At 38.4% G+C, this 22906-nt stretch overlaps 1 protein-coding gene across 1 annotated transcript in view; it reads left to right on the top strand.

Annotated features, from left to right (window-relative positions):
- CDS1 (CDP-diacylglycerol synthase 1) overlaps window positions 1-21705 on the top strand; it is a 30238-nt gene extending 8533 nt beyond the window's left edge. The window contains exons 3-13 of the mRNA XM_061993333.1: window positions 3060-3156; window positions 5960-6057; window positions 8055-8194; window positions 10213-10271; window positions 12346-12428; window positions 13868-13955; window positions 14990-15058; window positions 15847-15999; window positions 18964-19083; window positions 20187-20290; window positions 21464-21705. Coding sequence (XP_061849317.1) covers window positions 3060-3156; window positions 5960-6057; window positions 8055-8194; window positions 10213-10271; window positions 12346-12428; window positions 13868-13955; window positions 14990-15058; window positions 15847-15999; window positions 18964-19083; window positions 20187-20290; window positions 21464-21593 — 1141 coding nt within the window. The 3' untranslated portion in view covers window positions 21594-21705. The remainder of the gene's footprint in view (window positions 1-3059; window positions 3157-5959; window positions 6058-8054; window positions 8195-10212; window positions 10272-12345; window positions 12429-13867; window positions 13956-14989; window positions 15059-15846; window positions 16000-18963; window positions 19084-20186; window positions 20291-21463) is intronic.
- The last annotated feature ends 1201 nt before the right edge of the window (window positions 21706-22906 follow it).

Raw genomic sequence — 22906 nt, 5'->3', positions numbered from 1 at the left:
AAAATGGTGTTTTTTTCCTGCTGTCTCTTTTCAAACCTAGGTTTACACCTCCAACTCCAGTTCGCAAGAGCTTAAGGGCTAGCAAATGTGTGTGGGGTGGGGGGGATGTGTGTGTAGATAGATCACTGTGGGGACCTGCATATTTATGAATGCTAGTTTCCCAGTATAATCTTTTTATACAGTCCCTTTCCAACACTAAATAAGCCACACACTTTTGGAGGTGTCAGTTTGCATTACATTTGGGTTTTTTTCACTAATGCAATGAAAGAGCATTTAGCTTGCTTACCAAAAAACTACTTAGTAAAATGAATGTATCATATATACCCTATACTCAATGTAACAAACCAAGCAACATACAATGTATATTTTAGATGCAACTTAGGTCTTGCAAGAGCCAGAAGAAGGATCTCCAATCCAGACTATGATTAAAAACTCCCTAGTCCTTGTTAAAAAACCTGATCTTCAGTAGGCATTTCCAATAGCAGTGCGAAGCTACTTTTTTTTTTATTTACTTCTTTTCTAACTCTTGTGTCTTTCTATTTGATGCTTAGGAGCTATAAACAAATGTATTGTGCCCAGGTTTCAAAAAGCATGTTTCTAAACTGCACCAGATGCAAGCAGAAAATTATATTCTCGACTGCCATTATACTGCAAACGGTATCTAGTTCATATCACTTTCAGTTCTATTGCATTTTGAAACGTTATGGAAGTTGTAGGTCTCCAAATCAGGCTTGTTCCAAAGGCTGTTTACATAGCAGTACCTCAAAGCCTGCAACTAAGAGGCACAGGAGAAACCTTTCCTGTTTCATACACTTAAAATCCTTTATTGGAGTGTTTGTATAAAGGTGTTTTAATTCAATTAATTAAATACTTGGTGCTCTTGGAATGGTAGATTCAGAATTACCCACTAGTTTAGTAACTAGCAGTCCTACCAGAGCTGTTGGCATGATGCACAACATGAATGAGTTGCACTGTAACTCTCAGAAATATTATTTCTCCTAGCATTTGGCCTTTAGAGGAAATAGTATCCATAACTTTCCAGTGGAGAGTTAGGATATAATAAAGTTGTTAGGTGGCTTTGTAGATTCTGGAACTTGTTTTTCTGAAGCTGTCTTTCTAGAGCTGCGCTTGTCAACACTTTCAAGATGCTATGTGATATTTTAATGTGCTTCTAAGAGAAATTGAATTCTTCTGAAGAGTTGCCTCTAGGAGCGAGCTCTTGTTCTATAGCCCACATCATAGAGCATCTGTTGTAATAAAGATAATTGTGCTTTTGTTCTAATACTGAAGACAAATCCAATTAGTGACTTTAGATGCCATTAACCTGCTGATGAATTGGCAATTGAACATGTTTGAAAATCAAATCAACTTAGTTGAAGTTGATATTAAATATGGAGTATGATGCAAAACTAACAGTGTCTTCTGAATCAGGTGTATCTCTTGATGCAGCAACAGAACAGAAGACAGGTACAAAGCAAAGCATTAGAAAGAATTTCCTTAAGCTGTAGTACAATTTTCTGTATGTAGCAGTAACTTGTGACTTGTTGGTTCAAGTGTGCTTTTAGAGGCAAAATTCTTGAAGGGAAAAATTCAGGGAGAAGAGGATGAAATTTTTTATAAGTAGTAATATAAACAACAAAACACGGACTATTGGTAACTAGAAACATTTTCAATACAGAATGGAGTGTGGGATTAGGGTTTTTTGATTTTTTTTTTTTTTTTTTTTTGTGGATTTTTTTTTTTTTAGGAATGGTGGTTTTAGTTTTTCCTGATACTGGCCTTTGTGGACAGAGTGTATGGGGGATGTGGGAAACACTTTGGTTACTCTAGGAATTGCCCAAAAAAAAAACCGCAAAAATCAAAACTGTTAAAAGGTTTCCCAGTTGTTTGGGCTTTTTTTCATTTTTTAATAACTTTTCTGTTTTGAAATAAATCATTCTACACCTTGAGTACTGTGTTCAGTTTTCAGTCACTTCCTATAAGACTCTGAGATGCTGGAAGCACATCCAAAGAGAAATGAAGCTCGTGAAGGGTCTAGAGCACAAGCTCTGTGAGGAGCAGCTGAGGGAGCTGGGATTGTTTAGCCTGCAGAAAAGGAGAATTTATTACTTTCTACAAGAATCTGAAAGGAGGTTGTAGTGAGGTGGAGATTGATCTCTTCTCCCAAGCAACAAGTGGTAGGACAAGAGGAAGCGGTTGCACCAGAGGACGTTTCGATTGGATATTAGGAAAAACCTCTTCAGTGAAAGGATTGTCAAGCTCTGGAAGAAGTTGTCCAGAGAAGTGGTTGTGCCATCACCCCTGGAGATGTTTAGAAGATGTGTAGTTGTGATGCTTCGAGACATGGTTTAGTGGTGGACTTGACAGTATTAGGTTAAGAGTTGAACTCTGTCTTAAAGGTCTTTTCCAACCTAAATAAGTCGATTATAGCAAGAATTTATATTCTGCTTTCCTTAGGTAATCACAAGCAGATGCAAAAGTTTACAAGGGCAAAAAAGTACAGCTAATTTGACTCATCACCAGTCACTGTCACATGTTTTCCTGTCCTGGTTCTAGTGCTCCAAAGAGCACAGGCCTGCTTCCAGTAGACAACCCTCTACCTGGCAAAATAGTTACTTTGCCACCATGGAAATTTGCTAATAGTTTGGGTTTTGTTTGATTCCTCCCCCCCCCCCCCCCCCCCCCCTTACTCAAATAGTTCTATGCTTTTTACCTACCAGCCTTTCTTTCACATATAAGCATTTATGTGACTGGGCCCTCATCAGTCTTGTTGATCATGTGATGCTTTTTCTCAGCTGTGAAATGAAGTTGAACCATTCAATTGCAAATGATGTTTGGCAGCATGGGAGAGGAAGAAAGGTGGCTAACTTGTTTTACTGTGTATCCTGTTTAATTGGATAGTTGGTTAATTCTGTGTTTCTTGCTGTGTGCTTTATTAAGCACAAAAATTTCTGTAACTTCCACTCTTTCTAATACACTTCAGTCTCTAGTTAGTAAAGGAAGTGGCATTTTGTTTCATTTATAACTGCTTGCTTTTTATTCCCTCTTTTTTAATATAGATGGAAAAACTGGTGGATTCGTGGAATTCTCACACTAGCTATGATTTCTGTGTTTTTTCTCATCATATACCTAGGATCATTTATGCTGATGCTTCTGGTAAGTTTGTTTAAATACATTGTGCCATGCAAGAGTTGCTTGATCTCTTTGTTCATTATGTCTAGGACAGCTGGAAGCAAACTGCATAAACAATTTGTCTCTTATTAGTGCAAATGTAAATACTTTTGAAAAACATTAGACATTCATAACTGAGCCTCATACATTAAGGACTTCTTGGATACTGCTATTATTTTTTTTTAATGTAGGAATTAGAGTAACTCATTAGAAGTTGAACCATTATTGATTTGTAAGTTTACTAAAATTCTGTAATCCATTTTTTTGTCTGGTTCCTATCACCTACGGTTAATATTTCTTGGTGTTTGTTTAAAAAAACAATAAGCAAAAAAGACCCACCGAACTCCCCCAAAAAACCCCGAAACATGAGGGTTTCATTTTTGAAGGCTGAAGAAAGCAGGCAGCTCTAGTCTGCTCCCTGTGACCAGCACTGAGAGGCTATCCTCAGGTATGCTTCATTAATTCCCTACTTCTCTGTGCAGTTGCCTTGTGGTCTTGGGTTTATCTGTAGAATGGAGCTAAATCCCTTGCCAAGGTAAAGAGGTAAAGTGCATTTTTAGGTTGTGAAATGAAAAAAAAAAAAACCAAACCAAAAAACATACACCTTGCATAACCAGTCAGTCTTTACTGCTTCTTTCAAGCATTTTTATTGCTGATATTTTTATTGCAGTAAAGATTACCTATCTTTCCCATTCATGGAAAGTAACAGGGAGGGATGTGGCTTCTAAAACTTTGAAATTGTCTTCTGGGTAACTGCTTTGATTTTTCATTCTAAGTTTATTCAACTGTCAAAATGTGCTTTTACTTTTCTCATGGCTTTCTGTAAAATGCCTATTCATAGATTCATTTGGGTTGTACTAGTGCCCAGTACAGAGGGATGCTCACTTCCCTAGTCCTGGTGGGACTGACACAAGCCAGGATGCTGTTGGTCCTCTTAGACACCTGGGCACACTGCTAGCTCATGATCTGCCAGCTGTTGACCAACACCCCTATGACCTCTTCTGCCTGACAGCTTTCCAGCAACTCTTCCTCAAGTCTGTAGCACTTGGTCTTGTTGAACTTTATACAGTTGGACTTGGCCCGTTGATCCAGCCCATCCAGATCACTCTGTAGTGCCTTCCTGCCCTCATGCAAATCAACACTCCCACTCAGCTTTCTATCACCTGCAAACTGACTGAGGATGTGCTCAATCTGCCCCATAGACTTGTATGTGTAATTATGGGGGGCATCATTCTGCTCCCTGGTCCTGTCTTGAGGGGGCAGGATAGCTGGGAAACAGCTGCTCTTACTATTAAAGACTGAGGCAAAGAAGGTATTAAGTACCTCATCATTTTCTTCATCCTTTTCCGCTGTTTCCTGCCACATCCAGTAAAGGATGGAGATTCTCCTCAGCCCTCCTTTTGTTGTATTTTTTAATTTCTCTTATGTTGGTAGCCAGATTAAGTTATAGGCGGGCTTTGGCCCTTCTAATTTTCTCTCTGCATAACCTCACAACATCCTTGTAGTCCTCTTGAGTTGCCTGCTCCTTCTTCCAAAGGTTATAAGCTACCTTTTGTTCCCCTGTATTGTCTTAAGACTAGAATGGTTTTTCACTGGTATTATGGTCTACATTGCAGTCTCTACATCTGAATAAGTCTGTCTTATATTTTCCTTTTTTCTTTTTTCAGGTGAATGACATAACAAACTAGTAATTCACTATTTCATTGTTGGAGGATTTTCTTTAATACTGAGACTAAAAATATCCAGAGATGTATAGGAAGGGTAAGACAGTAAAGTTTGGAGGACAAGCTTTGAGACTGCTCTAAAAAGTTGAAAGGCATGTTTTATGTTTGCCTTCTACTAAAGTATTATTCTTCCATGCCTTTTGATTCCAGTGTTATTTTCTACAGTAAGATGCAATCCTTTCCTGTTGCTATTCTGTATAGCACTTAAGTTTTATGTAGACTGAGGTGAAGAAAAAACGTGAGGTAGGGGACCTTCAAAACTGAACTCACTGAAGTGATGTAGGGCTGTTTTAAACTGTTTACACATTAGACAAGATTAAATTTATTCATTAACGCAAGTGGTAAAAGAATATTGCAAAGCCAGCGTTCACATAGATTCTTACCCTTGCCTCTGCACAGGGTTCTTGATGACCTGTGTTTGTCATATTTTATATCTGGGTAGGATGATCTGCTTGGTGACTGAACTAAACAAAAATGTCAGTCTCCTTTGGAGCCCAAAGACTGCAAAACGTACTACCAGACTGGCATGGGCAAGCACTGAAATAATGAGATCAGCAAGACAAAATGAAGACTATGGAGGGTGTGACATTCAGACTTTAGTTAGACAAGCTTTGGTTCTAATCATCAATGTTAATTGCCCTTAATGAGATGCTTGCAAGTAGAAGACCCGTGTGTCCAAGTTGAGTTGCACAGCTAGTTTTCTCTACTGGAAAATATTTCTTAAACTAAATTTCAAGATAAAATTTAGCCAAAAGAAATAGAGGACCCTTCTTTACAGAAAGTATTTTTGATCTGCTGCTGCTGAATTGTTTTAATGAAGAAAATTCGAGAGCTTTTCCTTGTTTCACATGTGTGTTCTTGTAGCTAGCCCAATGTGGGGTTTTTTTCTCAGCATACTTAGTAGTTTTGAGGTTTTTTGCGGCATTTTAAATGGATCCTTAGTTTTCCTTGGACTTGCAGAAAATTCAGAATTTCTGCCCTTAATGCAGGTTGCAGTGCTACTTACTGCCTTTAAGAAACAGCTGCAGCATATTTACGTATTTTTTTATTCTTTCTTATTTTAGGTTCTAAGCATCCAAGTGAAGTGTTACCATGAAATCATTACTATAGGTTACAGAGTCTACCATTCATATGAGTTACTATGGTTTAGATCCCTTAGCTGGTGAGTAGCAAGCAAGAATGTCGGTAAGTAGGGGTGTGAAACTTTATCTTCATATCCTTTGATGATGGATTGATGGCTTTGTAGGTCACGTGCAGACATAAAACATGATATCTGTCTCTAAAACAGGATTCTGTAGCTGTCTTTTGCCTATAAACTTGGACAAGTCAGTTGACCTTTCACTGCTTCTATTTTTTTTCCCTATTATAAATATGTACAAATGCATGTATGCTTTAAATCAGAATTGAGCGTGTCTAGTGTCATGGTTTAACCCCTGCTGGCAACTAAGCACCATGCAGCCACTTACTCACTTCTTCACCCCACCCTTAGTGGAATGGAGAGAAGAACTGAAAACAAGTAAAACTTGTGGGTTGAGATAAGAACAGTTTGGTCATGGAAATTTTAAAAAAATATTTAAGAATAATAGTAATTGTAATGAAAAAGAAAATAACAAGCCAGTGAAATAAATTCCAAGACAGACAAGTGATGCCTAGTGCCGTCTGCTGACTGATGGCTGAGCAGCAATCCACCCCTCTGGGTCAGCTCCACTCAGTTTCTATACTAGGCATGATGTTCTATGGTATGGACTCTCCCTTTGGCCAGTTTGGGTAACAGCTGTCCTAGTTGTGTCCCCACTCAACTTCACGTGCCCCTCCAGCCTCTGCTGACAGGGCGTGAGAAAATAAAAAAATCCTTGACTTAGTATAAATACAGCTTAGCAACAACTTAAAACATTGGTGTGTTATCAACATTGTTCTATACTAAATGCAAAACACAGCCCTGTACCAGCTACTAGGAAGAAAATTAACTCTGTCCCAGATGAAACCAGGGCAGTAAACTACCTAAAATTGAACATAGTCAAATAATCACTTGATTACCTGAACTGCTTTGATTTTTCTGGGCTTTTTTGTGGGAGTGGGGAGAGGTCTTAACTTTGCATAAGAAATAAGTAAAACATGTACCTTAATGGCTCCTCTTCACATGCATATACAGAGAATTTCAATAATAACATACACAGTTTAAATCCTTTCCAATTGTTCACTTAATCACAGAACTGCATAAATATAGTGTTGGGAGATCTCATAGCCAAAGATGAGAATTTTTCTGGCAAATCCCAGGTACATGTGGCAATATCCAGATTATATAGGGCTGGATAGGACTGGGGAAGTCACCTCAGTTGAACCTTGTGCGTGAACATACTCCCACAAAATTGTTTTGAAAAACTTGTCGCAAAAGCTACATTTACTAGTTAACTGGTGGATTTAACGCTGTAAGATTACTAATCGGTCAAGAAAGTTAAAGGGCATTGTAGAGTGGAGCAGGAAATGCAGCAGTAATTCTTTCGGACAAAAATCTTCAGGCTACATGGCAAGGATATAGTTACATTCAGGTCCTTAAACCCCATGTGAAATTCACTGTCAGAGGATTCATTATGCCAGTACCATTATCCTGTTTGTAGGGCTGAAATTCCAAGCTACCCTAATTAGGACACAGGAAAAGAACATGAAGAATGGCTTGTGTCAGTATCGAAGACAGTGGACACTTGCTCTGTACTTTTAGAACATCTGAAAAAGACTTGCCTAGGTTTGGAGTGTTCAATACTGTAGCTAAGAATTCAATTAATTTTCCAACTGCATCTTGCACAATGTACTTATTTTTCTAGTGCATTTGCTTTAGAAGAAATAAGTTACAGAAATTGGCTTGTCAGAGGAGATAGTGAGGCAGATGTAATAAGACTAGACTTATACTTCAATTTTATTTTCATCATGTGTCTTTTCTACCCTTCTGGTTTTCCTTTTGTGTGTGTAATTTTTTTCTGTCTTATTTTTTAAGAATTTTGGACAAGTTCCTGTGTGACCTACTCTAGGTGGTCCTGCTCTGGCAGGGAGGTTGGACTAGATGATCTTTCAAGGTCTCTTCCAACCCTTAAGATTTGGTGATTCTGTAATGACAATATATATTATCTTGTTAAAATAACCACTTACTCTTCTGTGTTGTAGGTACTTTTTGTTGTGTGTCAACTACTTCTTTTATGGAGAGACTGTAGCTGATTACTTTGCTACATTTGTTCAGAGAAGAGAACAACTTCAATTCCTAATTCGTTACCATAGGTTTATATCTTTTGCACTCTACTTAACAGGTGAGTGTAGGAAATTGCAAAAAGGAAATAACTTTTGCTGTATTTGTTTCTGTGCTTACTTCATTTTTACAAAAAAAATCCCTCCCCAGCTTTATGCACTTTCAGTTTCTTTTTCATCTCGATGTTTGAGAAAATTAGGTGGTCACAGTTCCATTTTTGCTGTGAAAAGATGGATATAAATTTTGCATTCACTGAGAAGAGTAAAGCAGCTAAAACAAGTAAATGATCTTGAGAAAGTTGAGCTAATAGTGCTCAGAAGAATTTAACATGAAGTAATTTTTATTGCTGAAGAACTTGGGGCTCAACGCTTGAGTATATTAACACTCTTTTGGCAGTCTATGGAGATGACTTGTACATGTAATTGCTGGGCTGATGCTTTATTGTGAAAGTGTTCTGCTAGGACAACAGCAGTAAGATTTACCAATATATTTAAAACTGATTATTTAAATTGCCTGAGGTTTTATTTGGTCTTCAAGTACAGGGAGTACTGTGTCCAGTTCTGGGCTCCCCAGCTCAAGAAGGACAGAGAACTTCTGGAGAGAGTCCAGAGCAGAGCCACTAAATGATCAGGGGACTGCAGCATCTTCCTTATGAGGAAAGGCTGCAGGAATTGGGACTGTTTAGTCTAGAGAAGAGGAGCCTGAGGAGGGAATCTCATAATATTTACAAATATCTAAATGGTCGATGTCAGGAAGTTGGGACATCCCTTTTTTCAATGGTATCTAGCAACAGGACAAGGGGTAATGGGATGAAGCTGGAACACAAAGTTCCATTTAAATGTAAGAAAAAACTATTTCACTGTGAGGGTGATGGAGCCCTGTAACGGGCTGCCCAGGGAGGGTGTGGAGTCTCCTTCCCTGGAGCTTTTCAAGACCTGATCTAGATGAACCTGCTTCTGCAGGGGGGTTGGACTAGATGATCTCTAAAGGTCCCTCCCAACCCCTACAATTCTATGATTCTATGACATTCAGATACTTGCCTCATTAATAGAGTTTCCTTCTTATCCAAAGAAAGACCTTTTAGAAAGCCCCTTCTCTAGGAAGAAGAGATATAAGATGGCAATTTGTGAGATATTGCTTTGTGAACATGTAAATTTTCCATGATGTTTTCAGCAGTGCAGTTTAATATTATTTTACTCTAAAATTAAATAATTTGAAGACTTGGATTGATCTAAGGGACATGAGACGGCTATGCTACATGTACTTGTAAAATATATTAAGAATCCTGATCTTCAGCATGAACTTTTAGTCTGTCTACTGTTATTTTTTTAAATATAAAAATTCTACTTGGTACTTTGATTGTAAACTTGAAACCAGCTTTGTAAGACTTGACCTTTCTCAGTAGGCTTTGGCTTGGGGAAACTAATTTAACTAATGCCTTGTAACCACAGAAGGGCAGTGAGGGGAGAGATGAGGCAAGACAGTCATGAGCAAAAGCCAGAGGCAGAGTGTAGCAGAGCTCCTTGGTGGCTGTCACATTGGGATTGTGGGCTCACCTGGGGACTGTCCCCAGGGTTAAGAGTCTTTTGAGGGACTCTGACCCTTGCTGGCATGGGAAGTTGTGCTAGGGGAGAAGAGGTGCTCCACTAGCCACACAGAACATTTCTTTCAGTTGGTGGAATTCTCCAGCACCCACACTTCGTGCTTGTGTTGCATGCAGCAGCATGCCTGTCAGGGGAAAAGGAGAAAGATGGTCTTTTCCTTTCAATGATTTCTGTTATTATTAACAACCAACTTGTCAACCTGTTTTTTGAGCAGTTTTTAAAGGTGATGGTCTCCTGCCCTAAAAATTGATGTCTACAATGAGACCTTGTAAAGTAATGAAATGTTTACTGATGTTAACTAAATCTTGTGGTCTAATGAGAATAATTCTATGAGTGCATTTTAACCAAATACAAGTAAATGCTTCTAGCAGCAGAAGCATTAAAAACAGCTTCAAAGAAAGAGAATTACTGGTATATCCCAGCTCAGTGTGATTAAATATAAGATGGTACAAACTACACTTGTTTTGTTTTACAGGTTTCTGCGTGTTTGTTTTGAGTTTAGTGAAGAAACATTATCGTCTGCAGTTTTACATGGTGTGTATTACCCACTTTGCTGCAGTCACATTATAAATGTCACCAGAAATAGTCACGTCCCTATGTTCATAAAATAACTTGGAAGAGGGGTGCAGAAAGTGTGCTTAAGCTGACAATAACGTGAAATTCAAATGGTGTTGGGCTGTTCAGTATTTGTTCACCTTGCAGCTTATTCTTATTGTATGTGACCTTTCAGCTAATACAAGCTGTCGTTGGTGAGGCATTGTCCGTTTAAAATGTGATTCGTTTCCTTTAGGAATAGGCTGATACAAAAGACATTACTGGGTGTGCATCTCCCTCCTAGGTCTAAGACCAAGTAGTTCAGCATAGTGAAGCGGTTCCTGTGACTCAAGTGTTGCTTTGTAGAGACCTCATTGAAGTGCTGTGAAGAGAACTTCAACTCTGTGCAAAAATTTATTCTGTAACATTTCGCAGTGGTTATGGTCTTCTGCTCTGCTGTGCCTCATAGGTTGTTAACCTATTAAAAGAAACCGTTGTCCTCATCTCTTGTATTTGACCCCCTAATAGACAGCATAGGAGCTAATTAAGAGAGCATTAACCCTTTTTTTACATGTATTTTACAGGTCAAAAGCTAGCTTTGTAATATTTTGGGTAAAAAACAAACCAACCCACCCAAAACCAAATTAAAACAAATGCACGCCTGCCCCACCCCACTCCCTGTCACCCCCAAACACACACACACACACTTCTATGTAGGAATGGTTAGAAACAGTAGTAAAACAGTAATGCTGTACAGCTCCTGTCTTTAAGGAATTAGAGCAGTCATGGCATTGTGCAACCTTTAAGGTTTCCTAAAGCTTTGAGAATGCTGTTAGCCCCTGCATTTCTACAGTGCTTTGGGTACTGCTTTACCATTGAGGATCCCTCAGTGTACTCAGGGAACAACGTTGTGTCCTTCAACTTGCCTGACAGGGAGGTACAGCTTTTCTAGCAGAGATAGTCCTCATCTTCAGATTGGCACAAGGCAAATACATTATATTTTGAATGACTTTTTTTTTTTCCTTTTTATCCATTCTGGGGGAAAAAAAAAAAGTGTTGTCAGTGCCTGCCCAGAAAACATCAAGGTGTGACTACCTAAGAACTACAGTAAAACATAGAGAAGCTATGTATCCATTGTGTGGTAACACAATGTTTGGACAAACAGAGTAGCCATTTGGGTTTAAGTGGTGTTCCAATATCACTGTACAAATACTAAAAATTTTGCTGCAGAGATGCTTCAATTAACCAGCAGCTAGTATTTTCAGAAACCTTTAGGCAGTTCTTACGTACCCTCCCCTTTCAACCTTCTTGAGTTGTGTTAACTGAACTTCCTGGTGGACATAGGAAAACACATGGCTTCCTGTGTCTGTTGGAAAATTCAGCAGAGCATTCCAAATGTTAAATCACTCTCACATTTGGAGTGCATAGATTTGGTGTTTCAAGGAAAAGCTACCAGTTCTTGATCCAAAAGGTTTTGAAAAAGAAAATCTATTGTAGAATCTTTACTGGTTTGGAAACCACTTTATTCTACACTGACACTACAGAATAAACACCACGTACATACAGTACTACTGAGGAAATAACTAAATGACCATTTGCATCAAAATTAACACTTCATTTTCACTAATCCTGAGAACTTTCATGTTTCATAAGAGGACTGGTATTCTGTTATGAGAGATATCCACACCTGTGTAACATGACTCTTTCATGAGTAGCTCATTGCCATTTTATTGTTCTAACATGTCTGTTGTATGTCTGTACAGAATATCACATTGCTTACATATCTTTGCTGTTTTCATGCTGAAGGTGTAGGTCTCATTAAATCAGATGTTAAACTGCATGCTCAATAAATCTGGGTGGAGGTAAGTGATGGGAAAACCTGTTGAAATTTCAGTCCTTACTTCAGAAAGCTAGCTAACTTGTGATATACTGTATGCACACATCCCTTACATTATCGCTAGATCTGGTCTTTGCTGTGAGCTCCTAAGTAGACCCTCTAGCTGACATGCCAGTATTTATCAAGGTGTATGGATCAGTGTTTTCACTAACTGTTGTGTTGTTGCATTGTTAACAGTTCGCATGGACTCATGTCACTTTGCTGATCACTGTAACTCAATCTCATCTTGTCATCCAAAATCTCTTTGAAGGCATGATCTGGTAAGGGGACAATAAGAAACTGATTTGTAATTCTGTTGAATTGAAAGGTGGGTTCTTTTACATAGATTCGGTTAGGAAGTAATCATGGGAACAGTTAAAGCAACAAAAATTAAAGAAACATTAATGTCTAGTTCGAGGGGGAATTGGAGTGATGGGGTAAAGGATACAGAAGAGGAAGCAGAAACCTCTTTAACTTGGTTAGTGGCCACATGTGTGATTCTTTTGAACAACCACTTAATTTACTTGCAAGGAATGGGATTGCTTGCATGCTTTGTGAAATAGTTTCCATATAATTTTGTTGAATGGATGAATATCCATTCTTTTTCAATTACTTGAGAGCTTCAGGTTGCTCAGAGCTATTGAGATTGGACCATTTAATTTTAAATCCCCGATCTGGCTGCCCTCCCTGGCTGTTCAGATAAATTGAAATTACTTAAAATATTTTAAGAGTTCAAAGTTGGCTATCATTGGTTCACCTTAATGCCCCATTTCTGGTGATATATTTAGTTCTGATGATGATGCAGTTAAACTTTATTACTTAAAACCATTCCTCAAAGAGAAGGTGTGTTTTCCCACCCCCAGCTTCTTTAGGGACAGGGTAATTGACAAGTTGAGGAAGAAGGAAGAAACAGATGGAAGATGATCTATCTTTTTCCATGGACGAAATACTGTGTGTTCTCCTCTTTCTTTTCCTGATATATGTACAACTGGGAGATTATTGCAGAAAAGATACACTCGTAGTTAGAAATAAAACCAAAAAATCTTTTACAAAGTTTGTATAAACAAATTATTTCATAGTGATCGGTACAAAAACTGAACCTCGTTACCTTGCTAGTCAACTATTATTTCCACTGGTGCTAGAAAACATGGCAGATGACTGCAAAATCTGACTTTTGGCTTATTAATACATCCCTGCTTTGAAAAGGTGGAAAAAAGGGTTAACAGGCTTGAGTAACAAATTCAGATGCTGTCTGCATGCAAAGAACACTTAGAAGCTAACATAGGCTGCTCCGAACTGACAAGGGTAAAAGTAGGATTTTTTTTTTAAACAAATATAAGTATGATTAAACTTCACAAGGAATTTGCTTGCTTTAATGTGGCCAATAATGTTAGCATGTTTATATCTGTTGATTTCTTCTTAACTGTGGTACCAGTCTTCAAGCCTGATAGGAAAAAGCTAGACATTTAAGGTTCATGCACCAAAATCATAGTTTAACTTGAACTGATATGAATTGTAACAGTCTTGATTGACTGAAGACTAAAACTAGTATAGCTAAACATGTTGCTCTTGGGGGGAGCTAGGTGAACCTAATTCCTTCTAAATACTACAGAAAGATTTCCCAGAAATAAATGTTTCTGCTTCAATTTCCGCCCTATGTTTAAGTTTGTGCAGCTTTTGTTTTTCTTCAGTTCTTGAAACTTGTGATGCGTTTCTCTAGGTTTCTGGTTCCCATTTCAAGTGTTATCTGCAATGATATTGCTGCTTACATTTTTGGATTCTTCTTTGGCAGAACTCCATTAATCAAGGTATGTGCTTAGGCACTTCCTCACTAACAAGCTTCTACAATTTATACCATTTTTGATACTTGTTCAAGAATGTTTATGTTAATAGAAAAAGTACTTTCCACTGTACTGCATAATGCACATCTTTGCTCAAAAACCAAATTGACTACCCTCTTTCTGAAAATTTTTAAGTGGAAACTGTGATTAATGTGAACATAACATTGACATTGCAGTGTAATACAATTTGAGCCTGTTGCATCATCATTTATAATCACTTTCTTTTTGGATTTCATATGTATGTTTACTGTGTAGAAACTGCAACTTGAAGTAAATTTCTGCATCCTATATACGTATTCCTCATTTGGTTTCACTGATGTAGCACTGAGAAAGGCTCAAGTAGCAATTTTACTATTGTAGTAGAATATGCAAGACCCCACAGAATGCCATGAATTATTATGAATTTTTTTATATTTTTATATGAATGTTTTATATTGTTTTTATAAATGACTATGATGTGACCATGTTAACTTTTTGGTATTTAGTTGGTTCCAATGTTAAACCGCTGCTAAATTAAAAACATGATAGAATTTGTTGAAGAAAATAGCTTGCCGCTTTGGACTCTCTGGGCCTGCAGTTGCTTGCTGTATTAGTTTACCAGTTTGTATGTAGGAAGCTTGTGTCTCCTGAGGACCATTCCCAGCAGTAGCTGTCAGAGGTCTCCAACAGAGCCTTAGGGTGCATGTGCAGGTTTCCAAGCCTTCTGCTTGAAGGAGCTCAGGCTGCTTAGTTGGAGGCAGGCAGCAGCCTCCTGACACAGCAGCAGATGGGAAGGGAGTTCTCTGTTCCCTCAAACTACCCAGTGGCACCAACCAAACTGTGACACTTTCCCTCCGTGCACCTCTAGTTATCCTGCTCAGTGGCTGCAACTGCTTACATCTCATACATACCTTTGGAAACCAAGTAGGAGCTTAATTTTCACAAACAAGGTCCAGGAATAGAGTAGAAAGAGCATTCAGTGTTGCAACTAATAAAGCTAATGCTATCTTTTTTGTGCTTAGCTGTCTCCCAAGAAGACCTGGGAAGGGTTCATTGGAGGCTTCTTTTCCACAGTTGTATTTGGGTTTTTTGTAAGTAACCACAGGACTTTGCTTGTATAAGTTCAACCTTCAACTGCTTTTAAATTACTAGAAATAATGTTGTTATTGACAAATTTGGTCATCTCAAACTGCTGAAAGCCTAAGAGGCTTTTTTATGGCTACAGAATTCTGCCAACTTGTAACTAGCTGGAAAGCCTAGACAAGGCATGTTCCTCTCCTGGATAGGTTATATTGACCTCTTTTGCTATTACTATATCTGGAATTGTTTTATCTATTAGTTGGAGCCCTATTTTTAAATTTATTCATAGCATTATTTGTTTTGTGAAGTAATATTTTTGTATTACATACTATCATGACATTTCTCCTGAAAAGTAGTTTACACTAACTAATATGCACAGAAGATAGTAACAGCTTACACTAACTGTTCTGGCAAGTAATTTACTGCCAAGGTCAGCAGAACTCATAGCTGCCAAACTTGGTAGAAGCCATACATGTTTTAATGGAGAAGTGAACCACAAAGAAATGATGAGTGGGTAATATTTGGAGGTTTTATAATACAGAGACATCCAGCAGATATGAATGACAGATACGAGAATGAAAACAAGCTGGGAAATCATCACTGAATGTCCACATTTGTCTGCCTTGTTGAGTCATTCTCCAACTTAAAGAGATTGATTTTACTCCATTATGGGTGTCTTTTTGTTATTAAAAGTATTTTCATTATCCTCAGCTTGTGAAGGCAAAAAGCCATCATTACAGTATCGTTTTTGACTATAACAACAAATGCCGATTTCAGGAGTCCTACTTTTGCTTTTCAGTTTTCCTATTTCTTGGCTCAACATCAATACTTTGTCTGCCCTGTGGAATATAGCAGCGAAACCAACAGATTTGTGACAGAGTGTGAACCTTCAGAGCTCTTTCAGATGAAGAAGTACTCTGTGCCACCATTGCTCCGGGCTGTCTTGGGATGGGTAAGGAAAAAAAAAAACAAGGCTTTGGTTAAGATTGAAATCGTACTTCCCAGCTTGAATGGTTTTCTAAACCTTTATAGAAGGTATATGAATGCTGGTAAGACTTAAAGGGTAAGATCTGAATTGATGATGTGAGCCTACCCATTGCTTATACAGGCGAGATGGTGACACAAGCAGAGCTGCAATGCATTGCTGGAGTGACTCAAAGAAACCAGCCTGTGTTCTTATGGCCTGTATTCTCTTTGACTTGGGAATGGATGTCACTTCAGCATTTTGCAGATAAGCCTGGTTTTGTGAAGAGAAACTCTTAAATTTTTGCGGGAAGTGGACAAAGGCTTGTTAAGGCCTGAAGCAGCACCAAGCTTAAGTAATCTTGCCAAACTTCATTTCCTTTTCAACTAGCGTGTGCCTGCAGGTATGACTGGTCTTGTACTTTTGTCACCACATAGCACCTTGTGCATTAGTGCCATTGCTTCCTACTGAGTGAAAAAAGGAGTACCAGTAATAATTCCATGTCTTTGTAGTCACTGACCCTCTTCTTCACACCCAGATAGCAAATTTTTTTTTAAGTGAGCTGTTGTATCTTTACCTGTCAGGAAATAGGTTGTCCATTATCCTACTATACAAAGCAGTGTTTTCAAAGTCACAGGCTCCAGAGGCACTCCAATGGGAAGAGAATACCAGAAAAACAAAGCAGTCTGTTGCTATGTTTCCTTTATGGCAAGTTGGAGGTGACTGGGATAAATGCAGAACAAGTAGATTCACCAGTGGCTTAGTGCAGACTGAATGCACAGCACTAGGGAAGGCAGCAGACTTTACATGAGTGTAAAAGGAGAGAAGTAGTTAGAAGAAGAAAGCATAAACTACAAACTAAGTGACCAAACCTAAGACTCAAAGTAATTGATGGCTACAATTGGTAGTTAGAAAAACAAGATTTACATCTAGAGGGAGCTTCACTATTTTTACACCAAATGAACTTAATAGAATCACAAAATGATGGGGGTTGGAAGGGACCTCTAGAGATCATTCAGTCCAACCCCCTGCTGAAGCAGGTTCACCTCAATCATGTCACATAGGAACACATCCAGGCGGGTTTGAAAACCTCCAGAGAAGGAGACTCCACACCTTCCCTGGACAACCTGTGCCAGGACTCCCTCACTCCCATGGGAAATAAGCTTTTCCTTTTGTTTAAGTGGAACCTTTTATGTTCCAGCTTTTGTCCATTACTCCTTCTCCTGTCACTGGAGACAACAGGAAAAAGTGTCACTCCATCCTCTCGACATACATATTTTTAGTATTTTTTTAAGTGTTGATGAGATCCCCCCCTCAGTCGCCTCTTTTCTAGGCTAAACAGCCTCAGTTCCTTCAGCCTTTCCTCATAAGGAAAATGTTCCACTCACCTGATCATCTTGGTGGCCCTGCGCTGGACTCTCTCCAGAAGTTCTCTGTCACTCTTGAGCTGAGGAGCCCAGAACTGGACACAGTACTCCAGATGAGGCCTCACCAGGGCAGAGTAGAGGGGAAGGAGAACCTCCCTTGACCTGCTGGCCAGACTTGCTGTCACTTCAGGAACTGTGGAGTTGATTGCAAATTTAAAAAGGATTTTTCTGCACAAAGCTGTAATGGGGACTGAGCAGAGAGAAATCTTCTTGTGTCCAGCTATATTGCATATTTTGGTAAAAGGCAAGGAGATGGGAACACCCATCTCTATGTGAGTGTAACAGACCTATCAGCCCTAAAAAGGTACAGTAGTTCCACATGCACTTCTGACATAGTTTTGTCAGACTCTAACAAGCCCTTTGAGGAGAGAATTACTTTTAGCATTCTTTATAGAAAGTCAAAGTGTTTGGACATTTTGTTACTTGTTTGGACAACAGCCTGGTTTTTGTTTTCCCTCTGTTACTAAATTCCTGATGTTATCGCTCAGAAATATGACCAGATGTTATGTTTGAAACACATTTTGCTTGATATCAAAAGATGTTGAGCCTTTTGTTCTCTCAACAAAACTGTCATAATAATTCCAACTCTGAAACTTTTTTTGCTTGACCAACTGAATAGTTTATCCTAAATATGTCTAAACATAGCTGCACAAAGTAGTCAAGGAGTTACTTGGTAACTAAGGATAGCCAAGCAAATCAGAAACTCAAGGTACAGAATTTTTCAGCTACAAAAGTCATTTATTAAGGCTTGCCAGGTGAGATGTGCTCTGCTCTCAGGGATGAGGCCAGCGTAGGAGCCCTCAAAGGCTGGAGCTTGTACCATTAACTTGAAAGTGCTCATGTCAAGTGACAAAAAAACCCACCCTAAACCAAAAAGCAACCTCAAAACTCAAACTAAAAATCCTCAATAAAAAAAAAACCTCCAAACCAACAAAGCCAAACCATAACAGTTACTTCTTGCCAATGAAATGTCTCTTTTCTGTAAGAACTGGAATGTTTAAATGTAAAAAAAATATTAAGGGGATAAATCTCTTTCCCATTATTACCATATGTGCACAAAGGTGACAGTATGGTGGATTGGTCCAAAAATCATATCCATCTTGTGAGAGCAATTGAAAGAAGTGACAGTGAATGGCATAAAGGTGGCAAGTTTGTGGAGAGCAATGCTCGGAATTTGTGGAAAGCTCTTTTGTTTACATAAAATGGAGCTGGAAAAGCAGAGACGGGAAATGATGGAATTGGTTATAGTCTGTATGATCAACTAAGGGATTGGTTGAAAACCACATCGTTTATTAAAGTGAACTACTCTAGCAACCCCAAATACCTCATCCTGTTCACATGACCAGACCTTTCAGCAGCTTTCAACAGGGTCTCTACTTTTCCTGACACAAAGTAATACTGTAAAGAAAGGAAAACTGGAGCTTTGTGGAAATGTGCTCTGTAACACCCCCATTTTAAAATATTTAAGCTTAAAACTCCTGAAATCAAACATATTGAAATACTTGGCCATTTTTTTTTTTTGTAGGAAACAGTGAATATGTACCCATTTCAGATGCACAGCTTTGCACTGTCAACATTCGCCTCGCTAATCGGGCCATTTGGAGGATTCTTTGCCAGTGGATTTAAAAGAGCTTTCAAAATCAAGGTGTGTAATGACCACTGTAAGCCAGTTTTTCTTTGATTTCTTTTTGAATTAAATTGGTGGGTTGATGGTGGTGTTTTTCATTGTTCATTGTAGTACCTAGTGTTTCTAGCACAGAGCAGTGTACCTAGTGTTTCTAGTAATGATGTTTGAGCTGTTTTTTGGCATCAGCAGCAGTACTTAGTTTTGTTGGATAACTATACATGTCATTCTTAAAACTTTGTGAATTTAATGTATGACTAGTGTTGGAAATGTCCAAAATCAAGTCAATTTCAGAGTAGAATTTAATTCTATTTCATAATTTGATTGATAATGACTCTTCCAAGCCTCATTGCAGAAGCAGTTTTGACAAGCAACATGAGATATGCTAGAAATGAATGGCAATCTGTAGATGCCCAAGAAGCACCAGCAAGTGTTTTACCCATCAGATCATACCTGAGTTTCATGTGTCATACACAGATGCTGATGTCTAAGGGTAACCAAAGCACAAGATGTTTGGCTGCCCTTGCCAATATGGTGCCACTCTAACAAGAGCATGTCTTGGTTTTTAATTATGGTTACCAAGAGCTGAGTGGAAAAAAATGGCAGGTGAATGGGAAATAAAACTTGCAAAGCCTATGTTAAACTGTGGAAAGGGTCCTCATGTTACTGTTTCTCTTGTAGAAACTATATATTCACAGGTAACAGGTGCTTCAGCAACAGCTATCAGTAGAGGATAAAGCAATAAAAGTATTAAAGAGGAGAATTAAGTTCTGCAGAGGCAAGAAATAACAGTCATTAGTTTAAGAGGCTTGCTACAAAAAGAAGTATGTGTAGGCACAGAAGTGTACTTAGTACTGGCAAACCTGCACTTGACCTTCTGTTGTCTTCCTGTGTGGTACTGTGGACAGATTGCTAGTCTCCTTTCTTCTCACCCCTTGGTTCACCTTTGCAGTTAAAAACTCCATTAACAGATGAGACTCTTGCTGACTTTTGTCTCAGTGCAGTGGAACTGGAGCTTAATTGCAGCTTTATTGTGCTGCTGTCAAATAGTACATGCTTAGTGTGTTTCACTGGGGTTTTTTTGGTTTTTTTTTTCCCCTCTCCCTGTCCTTCATACCCAAAAGGATTTTGCAGACACAATCCCTGGGCATGGCGGGATAATGGATCGCTTTGATTGTCAGTACTTGATGGCTACTTTTGTTCATGTCTATATCACCAGTTTCATAAGGTATGAACTTCTTACATTATTAACTGCTTAAGCTTGCACAGAAGCTGCACCATAGTTAGCTCCCACCAGTTATGTTCTGCACTGCTAGCGTAGCAGAGATTGTAAGTATCTAAAGCTGATTTAGGCGATGATTTCAAATGTAGAATCATTAAGAATATGTGTCACTGTCTAGGGTTTGTAGCAGGTTAAAGCTATTCCTTAATGTTCCTGAGACTGCTGTTGAAGGTAACTTTTGTCCTAAATACCATGGAGTTTTGTGTAGCAGCCTCTTAGAAGTTTTACTAGAATTTACTGATTGCCAGGAAATATGAGGATGGGATTTTGGGCAGGAGAGCTGCTGCAGCAACCTGCTTTCCCTGTGTGGATCCTGAAGAACCTGTAGGTTGCGAGACTGTACCTCTTCCTGTATGTTTCAGTATTTCTCAGTTGCTTGGCTTGAGACTTTATGTTTAAGACCAAAACACTATAGGTAAAGAGGGGAGACAACTTCTCAAAAGTACTGCTCATCTTCCCTGAACCACACCAGCTTTCAAGAAGAAATCACGAGAATGACCATTCTTTTAGTTATTGTAGTTCCTGAGGTGGGGAGGGATCAAGGAACTGCAGGTGTCTGAACTAGTACATGCCCTTAGTTTTGTAAATGCATATGGCTAAATAATTATTAGATACCTCTCCAGCAACAGATGCTTTGCCTCATATTTGGTCTATCTTAGAAGCAGATTGTAAATAAATGATTAGCTAAAAATCAGTTTGCTTGTTAGAAAAGCTTGATTTAATTTATGGGTTTTTTTACCAAATGACCAACTTTCCATTTAGTTCAGTAGCACACAGCTTATCTGGTGAAGAATACTAAACAAGATGTGTTCATGAAAACATGTTGATTATAATGATTAAGGATGAATCAGTGAATCTTATTTGTCATAAACCTTCATTATATCCCTATTTGAAGAAAAAATAAATGCACTTTAGTGTCTGTTCGGGTTGAACTAAGGAGTACACGTTGCCAGTAATGCTTGTCCATGCATCCTGAGGAGATAGACTGGGAGAAATTAGCGCTTTAGTATCCCTCCAAAAAGGGAAGGCATTGTCTGTGCAGCAAAAAGAAAATTAAGCTGTTGAAAAGTTTCTTTAGAGCTGCTGCTCACAAAAAAAATATTATTCTTTGTTTGTCAGGGGTCCAAATCCCAGCAAATTACTAAAACAGCTATTGATACTGCAGCCTGAGCACCAACTAAGCATGTATAAAGCCCTGGAATCTCACCTTGTAGAAAAAGGGATCCTGCAGCCATCTCCCAGAGGGTAATTTGTCAAAAGAAGGACTAGAAGAAACATCCATTTACAAGAAGCCTCTGGAAACCTATTACGAAAAAGCACAATAATAGCTAAAGGAAGAGCAGCTTGTGGTGAATGTTTCCTGAAATGAATGTGAATCCTACAACTTCCTATTAGGACACAGAAGACATCTTACTCCTAAAACAACTGAAGTGCTTGCAAAGTAATAGTATAGGTACTGTATGTTCCTGAAATGGACAGCAGCAGTCTTCCTTCAGCACCCAGCCTTACAGGCTTTGTGGGTTTTTAAAAAGGAAAAAAAAACAAACAAAAAAACCCCCTAAAATTTACTGTTAGTTTTTAATAAGTTATTTAATATTATGTATCTTAGCAGTACTTTTTGAGTCTGTTTTTTGGTTTACTGGAGTGTAAAGAGATGAGGAAAGTGGTTGCTTTTATGTAGCCTAGTGTTGAAATTACATCTGGCCAGAAAATACTTGTCAGCCTGGTCAAAGAGGTACTTCCAGCCTGTTATATCAGACTACTTGTATTTACTAAATTGCTGTGAAGGTTAAACGTAGCTCACTTTTTAATTAAACAGCTTTCTTATGGAACTTTTTCATGCTTTCAAGAGAAGTACCGTTACTGAAGTATAGCTGGACTGTTTGCACTGTGGAGCTGCAATTTTTTTGGTTAATGTTACAGATTATAAACAAGTGTCTACATTCAAGAGTAGAGATTATCTGAAAAAATGGGATTCTCCAACCCCCTAAACAGATTGGGGAGAATCTAAAGTTTAAGCCCTGGGTCTCCATGACTGGGGATCAGTGTCTGAAGATAGTAATTCAAGCCTTATTCCTTGTGCCTCTTATCACTACCATGTACAATTGGGGTATTTCCTTCTTTTTAAAAGCACTTTGAAGTCCTGAGTAAAAAGTGAAGTTCAAGTGCCGTTTTATTAATGTGTTATTAATGAAAAAGTTTTATTTCATGAATGTGCACAGTGCAAGACAGGATGCATGGTTCCTCTACTGTGTGGTGTTATTTATTAAGAAGATCTTCAACTAAGTTTGGGTAGCCACATAGGTGTTCAAAAGTAGAATTTTTGTAGAAAGCAGCTGTTCTGTAGACTTACAGGGGCATATGAGGAATGCTAATGCTCTGTAATTCTCAGTCCTAGCTGTTTTCTAACTTTTTTCCTTGTGACATGTCTTGATGCAAATAAAAACCATAAACTTTTTTGAAATGACAAAAACTACTCCTGTACAAACAAAAAGCACAAATGCCAATTTTCTTTTAGTGTACTGTAACTTGATACAGTTTAATTTTACCAACTAATTGTAA

This window comes from Colius striatus, chromosome 3 (genome assembly GCF_028858725.1).
Source record: "Colius striatus isolate bColStr4 chromosome 3, bColStr4.1.hap1, whole genome shotgun sequence".
NCBI classification, from domain to species: domain Eukaryota; kingdom Metazoa; phylum Chordata; class Aves; order Coliiformes; family Coliidae; genus Colius; species Colius striatus.
Note: the sequence above shows the minus strand (reverse complement) of the source record. Positions and strands in the feature narration are given on the sequence as shown.